The 12,439-nt window shown below is 46.2% G+C and overlaps 1 protein-coding gene across 4 annotated transcripts in view; it reads right to left on the bottom strand.

Moving 5' to 3' along the window:
• The window catches only part of SMOC1 (SPARC related modular calcium binding 1), a 152,919-nt gene that overhangs the window by 24,490 nt on the left and 115,990 nt on the right, over positions 1–12,439 (bottom strand). For all 4 annotated transcript variants that reach the window (XM_059915768.1, XM_059915765.1, XM_059915766.1 and 1 more), the window contains exon 7: positions 12,229–12,309. In XM_059915768.1, the coding sequence (XP_059771751.1) occupies positions 12,229–12,309 (81 nt within the window). The remainder of the gene's footprint in view (positions 1–12,228; positions 12,310–12,439) is intronic.

Here is a 12,439-nt window from a genome sequence, read left to right as displayed (position 1 = left end):
GAGGAGCATGGAGGACAGCCCCGTCTGCTACGGCCAGCCCCTGCCTCTGTGCCTCTCAGTGACCTGTGGTAATTAGGAGCAAAGGGCATGGACAACCTCAACCCTCAGCTAATCCCCAATTTTGATTTTAGCCCACAGTTTATCCTTTGTTTCTGGGAACTTTTTCTCCTTTATCATCTGTTTCTTTTTTCTTCTTCACTTAAGAAAAAAAAAAAATGTCCAACAAACATAAACATTAAAAGATTCGAGTTTCAGGTCCTTGGACTGGTCTTTCTTTCCAGCTGCTGCCTTCCGGAGGAGAAGCTGCTGCAGGAAGGAGCAGACAAAAAAGCTGGGATGCTGGGTAACCCAACACCTGAGTGAGCAGGTATTGGTGAGCCAGTCATATCTTGAACTCTTGGGAGAAAGAGCAGGGGAACCTTATGGTGATGGAGGCCAGGGGAGATGGGAGGAGAGAAAAGGCAGTAGTCAGAGAAGATCACCAGCAGTCAGGGTTCTCCAGAGAAACTGAACCAATAGAAAAAAATAGATAGATAGATATAGATAGATAGATAGATAGATAGATGATAGATTTAAAATATATATATAGATAGATAGATAGATAGATAGATAGATAGATATAGATATGGATATGGATGGATATATATATGGAGAGAGAGAGAGAGAGATTTATTTTAAGGAATTGGCTCCAGGCTGGCAAGCTGGAAATTCAGGTAAGAGTGATGGGGCAGTCTCAAGTCCAAAATCAATAGGTCAGGCCAGCAGGCTGGAAACTCAGGCAGGATTTCTATGTTACAGTCTGGAGGCAGAATTCCTTCTTCTTCAAGAAATCTCAGGTTTTGCTCTTAAGGCCTTCAACTGATTGGACGAGGCCCACCCACATCACAGAGGGTCATCTGCTTTACTTCAAGTCAATTGATTATAAATGTTAATCACATCTAAAATAATACCTTTGCAGCAACGTCTACACTAGTGTTTGACCAAACTGGCTACTGTGGCCTAGCCAAGTTGGCCCCTAAAATTAACCATCACTAGGTCCCTGTGAAAAATGAGACCAAGAAAAAAGCCAAATCTTACAGAAAACCATACACAGAAAAGCTGAGAAGAGTCATGGGTCATAGAGACATGTATTGGGAATATGCCTTGATGAATGATGCAATCTTCCCAGAGGAAGAACCAGAAGCTCTCCTCTGAGTGGCGGCTCAGTTGCTAATTAAGGGCAGCTTCTCAGGTTGCCCTGACTAAGCGTTGCCTATACTACAGACAAGGGAAGTGGAGTGCTGACAGGGCTGAGGGCAATGTCCTGAGAGAGGATGGTGCTCCTGGCGTCGCAGATCTAATGTGGGATCCTGAGTAACAGAGGAGATTAGGGCTCACGGAGAGGATGCAGAGGGGGTCAGGGGCCTTCCTGGCCCGAGGCTCTCACACAGGCTGGTACTGGGTGTGCACTGGTACCATGGCAGGCTCTGGAGAGGTCAGAAAAGTTTTGTAACACATAGCAAGAAGAAAGAACTAACCACAAGATCTTAACTTACCCTCATTCCGGGCCTCCTCCATCCCCAAAGCTTTCCCTGGGGGTCCCACCTAGAGCAAAGCCTCTCTCTCCTGAGTCTGAGTATCTGTTCCCCTCCTGGACCCCTCACCCTTAGCACCAGGACTTAACAAGACTGCAAGCTCCTGAGGGCAAGGACCCTATCGCATACTTCCTGATCCTTCCCCGCACCCATCCCTGACCTACAGCACCTCACTCGTAGGAGAACCACGGAGTCTTGGGTATAAAGGATCCACAGAGTATTTAGCCCAAGAACCCCTCTATTGCTGAATCTCTGCTGTTCCATCCCCAGCCACAGGATTCTGTTCTAGCCTGACACCTCAGAGATGGGACCACCCACCTCGGAGTCAAGGCCAAGTTATGGGGGATGAGACCACAGAGGCCAGAAGAAGAAAATGTGTCCCTTTGACTCATCCTGGGAAATGCCACATTCAATCCTCAGACCATCCAGCACTAGATTTTCTTAAGGGAAAAATCAATACACAGTCACCCGCCTGAAAAACAAGAGGAGCTTATCTACGTTTCGTTGCAAAAGGAATCATCCCACTGGGCCAAGAATATTAAGGGAAACACTAGCGTTGTGTCGGCTACAGTTACCCTGAAGCCCCTTCAAATACCCCACACCCACTTAGCCTCTTATCAAAAATGAATGAAATGCTGAAGGATAACCCAAAATAACAAGCCTTCTGTTAAAAACAACTTTTCCTGAATCACAACATGAAATTCCAGAGGCGTAAGAAATCACATGGCTCCTGTCTCGGGAGCCTCTGGGTTGGCATGAGTGGCGTGCACGGTCGGGACAGCTGCAGAGAATCTGGCCGAAGAGGAGACTGCAGGAACAAAAGGAGGGACCAGAGGGACCAGGCTTGAAGGCACTGACTTCCCTCTTTTTGGGAAGGGACTGGCCCAGGGACTGGACATGTGGTCTCCAAGGAGGAGATGCTGCAGAGTGCACGATCTTGGGGAGTGATTCACAGGACATCACTGAACAGCCCTTTCTGTTCATTTGGCCACACAGGGTTCAGCACCCATCCCCTGGAGGACTGCTTTTCTGCCCTCCCGTCATGTCTGGCACCAAGCTGCCACTGGGCCATCACCAATCCCCAAGTCTCAGAGTCATCCAGGGGCTCCGAGAACACCCTGAAGAGGAGGGGACCCCAAAGAACCATTCCTCGGGGCTCCCTTTGGAACAGACAATGGCCAAGAAAAGAGAGGTCTTGTCAGGGCAGGGAAGAGGCAGACTCCCTGATAAACAGAACAAAGTCAGTCTTTAAAATTGTGCTCAGGTGTGTATCAAGTAGGGGTGGAGGGAGTGAGAATAGAAACAGAATATGCGCAAAGCTAAAATGTCACCTCTTCCACTGGAATGGGTTTCTCCATTTAATTTAATCTAAAGGCCCTTTCCCCCATAGAGTAGGCAGGCAAATGATGTGAAAAAGATAACATCATCACCCAGTCTTAACCTACAAAGGGACCTTGGACCACGTCTCTGGAGGAGGGCACCCCTTCTGATGAACTCACTGGCCAAGTGAAGAGATGCTGTTCAGCTCTGGTCCAGAAGGAGAAATGAGGATGGTGTAAAAGCTCAGTGGGACGGCTGTTCCCAAACACCAGGGGGAACGCCAGCAGTCAGAGGGAAGAGCTTCTAGGAGCAGGAGTCAGGGTGAGATGGGGATACCTGGGCTTCCTCGCCAAGGCTGAGAGCAAGAGTAAGTGCCTAGCACTCCTGCCCCTGCACGCTCCAGCCCAGGCCTGGCACGTGGGAGTTTCTGTCACTGCTCACGGAAGTCAACAACGATCAGAAGAGAGGCAGAATAGCTCAGTGGTCAAGAGCACGGGCTTGGGGTCAGATGGATCAGCTTCCACCACTTGTTAGCTCTGTTTACTTTAGCTCTCTAAGTCCCAGGTCCTTACCTGTAAAAGTAGGGTAACCACAGCACAGGCCTCACAGGGTCATTGTGAGGATGAAACACAATAGTATATGTAAAGCATTGAACCCAGCGCCATAGTCAGTTGATAAGCGGTAGGTTATCAGCTGGTCTAGGGTAGCAGTGTCCTCAGTCCATGTAGAGCAACCCCGGCCTTCCTGACCCATCCCCGTGAATGACCAGTCTCTCAGGTGGATTGCAGGGATGACCAAGGGCGGGGTGGCGGGGGGAGTCTGCTCTAGGTACAGGCAATGAGGGGCACACTGTCTTTAGTTTACCTCAAAAAATAATAATAAAACTAAGAATCAGTCTACTTTCTAAGATCACTATGTCAGCAACTCAATACAATGTCTGTGATAGAATATCCCTCCCCTCTGGGGTGGACCACACCTCCACCCCTGCCTTTGACACACCACTGCCTGATGGTCAGCTCCTTCCTTAGATGCTCCTTCTGTTTCTTTCCTTGGCCCCCTTAGCACCAAGTAGAGGCCTTGGCACACGACAGCTATTGATGGGCCTGTGGCCCTGGGCAAGGTCCTTACTAGTCTGGGCTCCTTCTCCTCATTTAAAATGAAGTGGTGGCACCTATGGTCACCTTATCTTTGACAAAGAAGGCAAGAATATACGATGGAGAAAAGACAGCCTCTTCAATAAGTGGTGCTGGGAAAACTGGACAGCTACATGTAAAAGAATGAAATTAGAACAATTCCTAACACCATACACAAAAATAAACTCAAAATGGATGAAAGACCTAAATGTAAGGCCAGACACTATCAAACTCTTAGAGGAAAACATAGGCAGAACACTCTATGACATAAATCACAGCAAGATCCTTTTTGACTCACCTCCTAGAGTAATGGAAATAAAAACAAAAATAAACAAAAGGGACTAATGAAAGTTAAAAGCTTCTGCACAGCAAAGGAAACCATAAACAAGACAAAAAGACAACCCTCAGAATGAGAGAAAATATTTGCAACTGACAAAGGATTAATCTCCAAAATATACAAGCAGCTCATGCAGCTCAATATCAGAGAAACAGACAACCCAATCCAAAAATGCGCAGAAGATCTAAATAGACATTTCTCCGAAGAAGATATAGAGATTGCCAACAAACACATGAAAGGATGCTCAACATCACTAACCATTAGAGAAATGCAAATCAAAATTACAGTGAGGTATCACCTCACACCGATCAGAATGGCCATCATCAAAAAATCTACAAACAATGAATGCTGGAGAGGGTGTGGAGAAAAGGGAACCCTCTTCCACTGCTGGTGGCAATGTAAACTGATACAGCCACTATGGAGAACAGTATGGAGGTTCCTTAAAAAAACTAAAAATAGAACTACCATATAACCCAGCAATCCCACTACTGGGCATACACCCTGAGAAAACCATAATTCAAAAAGAGTCATGTACCATAATGTTCATTGCAGCTCCATTTACAATAGCCAGGACATGGAAGCAACCTGTGTCCATTGACAGATGAATGGATAAAGAAGATGTGGCACTTATATACAATGGACTATTACTCAGCCATAAAAAGAAATGAAATTGAGTTATTTGTAGTGAGGTGGATGGACCTAGAGTCAGTCATAGAGAGTGAAGGAAGTCAGAAATAGAAAAACAAATACCGTATGTTAACACATATATATGGAATCTAAAAAAAAAAAGAAAAAATGGTTCTGACAAACCTAGGGGCAGGACAGGAATAAAGACGCAGACGTAGAGAATGGACTTGAGGACACGGGGAGGGGAAAGGGTAAGCTGGGATGAAGTGAGAGAGTGGCATGGACATATATACACTACCAAATGTAAAATAGATAGTTAGTGGGAAGCAGCCGCATAGCACAGGGAGATCAGCTCGGTGCTTTGTGGCCACCTAGAGGGGTGGGATAGGGAGGGTGGGAGGGAGACGCAAGAGGGAGGAGATATGGGGATATACGTATACATATAGCTGATTCAGTTTGTTATGCAGCAGAAACTAACACACCATTGTAAAGCAATTATACGCCAATAAAGATGTAAAAAATAAAAATAAAAAATAGAATGAAGCGGTGGTACTAGAGGCTCTGGTTCCCATGGCCGGCAGTCTAGCCCAGAGCTTCCCCATGGCTCAGAGGGGGATCCAGCTCAGCCTCCCCCGCCCCAGGGGAGCCCAAGCACCAGCAAGCGGCTGAGTGAGGGGCAAGGCTGCTGGGGGCCTTCAGATTCGCCCCCATGCCTGGCACCCCCTCCACGGTCATACTGTGTCCAGCCGTCTGTGGCTCAGAGGCTCCCCCTAGAAAAAAACTAACAACGCCTGCCCCACGTCCCCAAAGCACCCACTCACAGGAGCATTTGCAGGGGGCTCTGTAAATAGGGCACGGTGCTGGGATGAAGTGTAGTGGGTGAGGGGGTGTAAGGGACAATTACAAACCAACCAGCCTGTCTAAATAATTTCTCCCTGGGGCACCTAAAATGGCCATGCACGGTTCACCGTTGTCTGAAGCAGTGACCTAGTCCTTCCCACACAGACGGAAACTGAGAAGTGGAGGAAAACAAGATATAAATTCTACAGAAGATATTTCTTCTAGGATGGATTGTCCCAATATAGTATGTAGGCACTTTTTTCAAACTTTTCCCCCAAAGCATCACTGACTCACAGCCACTCAAATTTTAGAAAAGGCTCCATCTCTCCTGACTCATGCCATTAAGTGAGCTCATATGACCCTTCCACCAAAAAGAATACGAAACGCTTCAGAGTGGTTTTGGAACGAGAAGTACTGAGAAGTGGCAAGCTGGCGTCTTTCTAGTTTTTCTCAGTAACTTTGTTGACCTTGACCTGATAAGCTCTGTCCTTTAAGGACAAGAGCTAGCAAATAAAAATTCAGGCGAGAAGGAAGGCGGGGTCAGGGGCCAAGGTGGGGAGATGGAAGAGATATTTTTTAATTTGTCAAATAAAGTATCATAACTTCACACTTCATCCCCCAAACAATAATGTTGTTGCCGATGTGCGTGTGTTAATAAGATATATACCCTGCTTACTTCCAAAGCCATTTTACAAATAAACACAGAATGAGGACCCTCAGACCAAAGCAGAGATAGCAGTTGCCTTCTAGCAAATTGGCAGAAGCCAATTACAATACCTCGGCAGGGCCTTCAATTAGGTTTTTTTAGCAGCAGAGGCCAAAAGGAGAACATTGGGATGTGGTGGTTTTACTCTTAACGCCACAAAGCATACATACTCAATAAAATCTCGGCTGGTGGAGCAAGTTCCAGACCCCTCCCAGCCACCCCTGCACCTCCGTGTTCCAAGCAGACAACGTGGGGTGCAGGAGCAAGGCCACTGGGAAAACTAATTTTAAAACCAGGTTAAGATGGACTGTGGAGCAAGGCTCTCTGGGGCCTCCGAATGTGTTTCAGCTCCTCCTGGCAAAGGGAGAACTTGAGAAAGGCCTTTGTTGCCAGGGAGAAAGCCATAGGGATGGCCACCCATGCCTGTCCCCGGCTCTATTCTACTGGCCCTGGTGGACCAAGACACCTGCATAAGATAGATGGGCAGACGTCCAGAAGGCCAATGATAGACATAAACATCAAGGATCTGGTTTTATACAGGTATTTTAAATGCACACGAGCCCAGCCCCATCCGCGGCTGCTAACGTTCGTGGATGACTCGTTCTTCCTTCCAGCCACGTGGTGTGCGAGGTTCCAGGTGGCTGTGAGGTATTTGCTTACAACAGCTACCGCTGGTTTCCCCCTAGAACTGTTTATTTTTCCAGGCCTAAGGTTATTACATCACCCCGCGGTTTCTGGGCAGGCCAAGAGCACTGGTTTGGGGGCTGGGGGATCCAGCCAGGAGGCGCTGTTGCCTCCGTGACCCCAAATCCCAGTCCTGGCAGCAGCCATCCCAGCAGGAGCTTCCAGGTGAGGGAGGAGCATCAAAAATGTGACCAATGGGCCCAAAGCAGGCCTAGAAGAGCACCGATCCGAGCCTGGCAGGTCAGGGCAGGATGCTGTAAACAGCTTACTTGTGACGTGGATGGTGAGAGAGGCAAACACTCTCACTTACCAGGGGGACAGGGGTCACTGTCACGGCAGAACTTATAAGAAATGCATTTCCACCTTGCGTCCCCGCTGATGGCTTGTTTCCAGGGAGCAGAGTTACCACCAGCTGCTGCATTCACAGATTACAGAAGGAGGGTCTGCCAGGCAAGGAGGTAAGGAAGGAAAGGCGTGGTCCTTTTGGATTTAACACACCGGGTCAGGTTCTAGGGCTTCTTGGAGTCCCAGATCAGATCATGAAGGAAGTGAACTAGAAAAGATGGAGATAAAGGAAAGAAAGAAATGGGGGGGAGGAAGGGAAGTCCAATGACCTCAGAGTGGCCACAGGAGGGAACCAGGCGGAGACAGAGGCAAAGGGCCTTCGTACATGCCTTGAGGGCATGGTTTGCAAGAAGAAAAGAGCGAAGGCTCACGTGACCACATTTCCTGAGAGATGGCATTTACCCAGAGGAGAAAGCACAGAGTTCTGTCATACAGAAAGAGAAAAAAAACAAGACTTTTATCAATCACAGCCGTGGGAAAGTGCCTGCATGTAGTAAAATCCAAAGCAGTAAGATATGGATGAAGGATGAGATGAAGCCTAATTTTTGTCATTTCCTTAATCTCTTTACTCTCTTCTCTAAGATGTATTATAGATGATTACAGTTTTTTGAAATTCTAGTTATATTGAGAAATGCCTTCGTCACTAGCTCCTGATACCAAAAACTCAGCAAGAGTTCCTGTTTTCTTATAAAAGCAGAACAGAGTCTCTGGCCAACGTGTATAGGAGAAGATGCTGGCTCTCAAATTCTAGGATGTTCGCCGCCAGGTGTGCTGTCCGCCTGGCTGCAAGAAGAACCCCTGGTACAATGGAGGCGAGAATCAAACAGAAGTTCAACAGGCAAACCTGCTGCCGCTGAGCCCGCCACATACTCAGAAAGAGACACTGACCATGATGAACACATGACAAAGCCTTAAAAATAAGGGCCAAAACCTCCAGGAGGAGGGAAGGAGACAGGATAAGTCTGCAGGCATATGTGTCATGTTATTGCAAAACTTCAGCTGCCCAGTGGAACCTTTCCAACATCAACAGTCCCCAGGCCAGAAGACAAACCTGGCGTCACAGGGTCTGAGTGTGAAAGAAGGATGTTTGGGGTGTAAAAGAAACTGGGATGCCTTTTTGCCTCTGAGAGAGAGAAAGCTGAGAAGAGCTCTCACTCAGTCGGCTCTCAGAGTCCCACTCCAACCTCCCCAGAGGCAAGGGCAGAAGCTCTCCTCGACCCAGAATCTTTCATTAAACTCTAATGGGAAAGTGTCCCAGGGGCCTGACTCAGAGGCTCTAATCCATACCAGAGCCAGCCGCCCAGACCCAAGTTAACGTACAAGTCTATCTGACTTCTCATCAGACCAAGTGAGATCATGTGAAAAGTGGCTAGCACAATACATCAGGACATTCCATTGAGTTTTTTTTCAATAATTCACCTACTATGTACACCTACTATGTGCCAGGCATTTTAGATACATTGAATTCTCAGAAAAATCCTGCAAGGCATTAATGATTTTAACTAATAAGTAAGGAAATCAAAGCTCAGGGTAGTTAATTAACTTTCTCAAGGTAACCCAGCCTCTCAGTGGGAAGCAAGCATCGGAAGCCAGGTCTATAGGTTTGCCTGATACCAAAGCCCATGCTTCTACCATTACATGGTTGATCTCTTCTATATACAAAAGATTCCCTACCCCCGACCTATGAAGGCCGAGCCTCAGGATGCTTCCTGGGCAACCCACTTGTGAGAGCACGCACAGGACAGGATATTAAAGCTCACGTGAGAGCAGAAAGTGCTATGTGAGCTGCCTAAAGAGTTTTGTGCTAATGCAGGCTTCCCCAGGCATGTCAGGAAACATCTCAGGAGGCACAGTCCCTACTTCTAGGAAAGGGGCCCCAAAACGTGAGAAAGACACACCCCCGGACACACGCTCCCATCCAAATGCTTCTACTTCAATCTTATATAACAGGGCCAGCAAACTTTTTTTCTGTAAAGAATCAGATCATATTTTAGGCTTTGCAGGCCAGACGGTCTCTGTCACAACTCTTCAACTCAATGGTTGCAGCACGGAAACAGCCATAGACAGTATGTAAAGAAATGGACATGGCTGTGTTCCAACACAACTTTGTTTGCAAAATCAGGCAAGTGGCCATTTGCCAACCTCTGTTACATGCCTATGTGACACAGTGTCCCTCACACCTAATTACATCAAAAAGGTTGACAGGCACTCAGTCAGTTTTACCACCTGATCATGATGGAGAATGTCCCTAGTTTATTAGAAAACGCCTATGGTATCAATCTGAGATAATGACTGCTGGTCTCAGTTACTCCCAGGGAACCTTTAGCTCTCCTCCAACTATCCTGTCCTATATGCTAAACTTACAGACATAACTGGGGCAAACCAGGAAAAAATAAAGGTGGCTGGGTGCCTCTCACAAAAGGAAGGGGATTGTACCTTCCTGGAAACCATTTTTCAATATGATCCCATACTCATGCAATTGGAAACTACACAGGGGAAGAAGGAGTGGGAAGGGGAAGGACTTGAGTGGAAGCAAACATCATCAAACTTGACACTGCCACTTTACTATACACAGAGAATACAGCCCAAGAAGATAGGCACTCTATTCCCAAAGAGAAATCATTTTCTCCAGCCCCACCACTTATTAGCTGTGACCCAGGACAAGTTACTTCCTCTCTCTCATCCTTTGACTCTTCATCTGTAAAGTGGGGATAATAACAATACTTATAGGGTTATGGTGACGCTCAAATGAGATAACACACAGCTGATATGGACTAGCTATGATGACACTGATGGTTCTGACTTTACTGATGATGATCTTTTCTCCTCATCCTTCTCCAAAGCAAACAGGTTGAGCTAGATTCTCTAATAGATATAATAGACAGGCAGTAAAGCCCTTGCCTTCACAGAGTATAACTTAGGTAGAGAAATTAACCACTGGCAGGCGGAAAAAAATCATGGAAGCAGTTGCTAAATGTCAAACGAATGCTTCAGGCAAAAGGTGCTGTGTAATTTCAGAGAGAGCTCTCCCTCTTATCTACCCCTTGGTCACCGTATGAGAATTGAGCCTCCTACTGGGGCTCTGCAGACATGCTGGGGGCTCAGGGAATGCGGGGACCTTTTGCAGATATCACTTCCAGATACCACAGGCACCAAAACCACTTCTCTTTGACTTATCATATTTGCCTAACAGTGAAGGGGGAGTGGAGGAAGGATCTAAGAAGCTTCCTAATAGATGTTTTTGCTTAGGGTGACAATCACAAATTCTTTCTTGATTGAAGAATTCTCACTAGAAGAAGTATCGTTAATATTCCCATTTTCCCTACCAATGATGATGATAATAATAAATACAATTGTACTTACAATTTATCATGCACTTACTATTTCTCACTTAGCCAGACATTGGTTAAGTACCATACAGACTAACTCAGTTAATCTTTACTCACCGTCCTTTAAGGGAGAGACTAGGATCCTGGCTGAGAACTGAGGCTCAGTGGGCGTGGCCAGGGCAGGGGTGGGGCAGGCATTTAACTTGACTGGGTCACTTACTAAGTGTTGGAACCAGAACGAGAACCCAGGTTTGCTGATTCCAATGCCTGTGTTTTAACCATGGCACTGTTCTGTCAAAGACTCTGGCCCACGGGACGTCACATGGGCTCCTTCCCACCCCAGCATCCCACACCTCCTCCGGCTTCTATCAGACAGGGAACCAGACACATGCCGAGGTACTCAGCAGAAAAAATCAACCAGGACTATGTGACTTCACCTCATGGTCTAAACCATTCCGTGCACTCCAGTCCCCACGACCTTTAGGACAAAGCTGGCATACTATACAGATAAACCAAAAGGGGGGCAAGGACAGCACACTCATTCATTAATGGTCATGCAAAACCCTGCCTGCCAGGTGAAAGGGATGTATCTTTAGTTTACAGTCCTTTCTATCTATCAGGAAACGACGATATGGCTAAATTCCACAACCAGGCATAAATATGCCAAGTAGCATTTCTCACAACGAAGTCTGAGGCTGAAAGAAGGATAATTTCCCCCCCGATAGAGATACAGATTGGATCTGTTAATACATTTTCCTGTCGATGGACATCTGATCTCTTTTGATGGTAAATGAACTTTATCAACTTTGGTTTTCATTGATGGTAAATGAACTCTAATCTGATCACTCTTCAGAAATTACCACCTTTCTACAAGGGTTCAGCCAGTACCAAAACCTGAACACTCACAAGACCCTCAAAAGATCAAACCAGAAAAGATAAGATTGGAGGCAGCTATTTGGAGCCTTAAAAACACATAGATCCAAGGCTCTTAAGGTTTGAAGTCCAACTTCTCTATGCCCAGCCATTCTTCTTTCAAATTCTTCTGCATGGCATATAGAAAGTCAATTAAAATATTAAAACATACCATCAAACTTTTTTTTAGCTAAAAGGATCAACTACTCATGAAAGACGATCTCTAAGCTATTAATTGAAGACAAAGTTGGAAGGTATTAACCCATCTCATCTCCGCATTTTACAGCTGTGGAAGAAACTGAAGGCCAAACTTGTTAAATGACTTGCCCAAGCCCACACAGTGATAGTCATGAAGCAACCATATGGCACCCGTGGACAGATCAGGTACATATTAGTACATAATCCAAGGCAGATTATTTACCTGAATTTCTTACATTGGTATTGTTCAATTTGGAGTCCTTGATTACCAAGTGCTTAATCCAGAGAGTGGGAGCTGTGATTTCTGGAAAAAAAAAAAAAAGAAGAAGGAGAAGAAGAAGAGAGAAAATAACGTCTGGGCAAAGAGAGTATGTTACTTGGAGTGTAACCCCCAGACTTTTTAACAGCTTTTTTAAAAGCCTGAGGCATCAAGG

The sequence above is a fragment of the Balaenoptera ricei genome, chromosome 2 (assembly GCF_028023285.1).
Source record: "Balaenoptera ricei isolate mBalRic1 chromosome 2, mBalRic1.hap2, whole genome shotgun sequence".
NCBI lineage: Eukaryota > Metazoa > Chordata > Mammalia > Artiodactyla > Balaenopteridae > Balaenoptera > Balaenoptera ricei.
The sequence above is the reverse complement of the archived record's forward strand: the minus strand, read 5'-3'. Positions and strand labels throughout refer to the sequence as shown.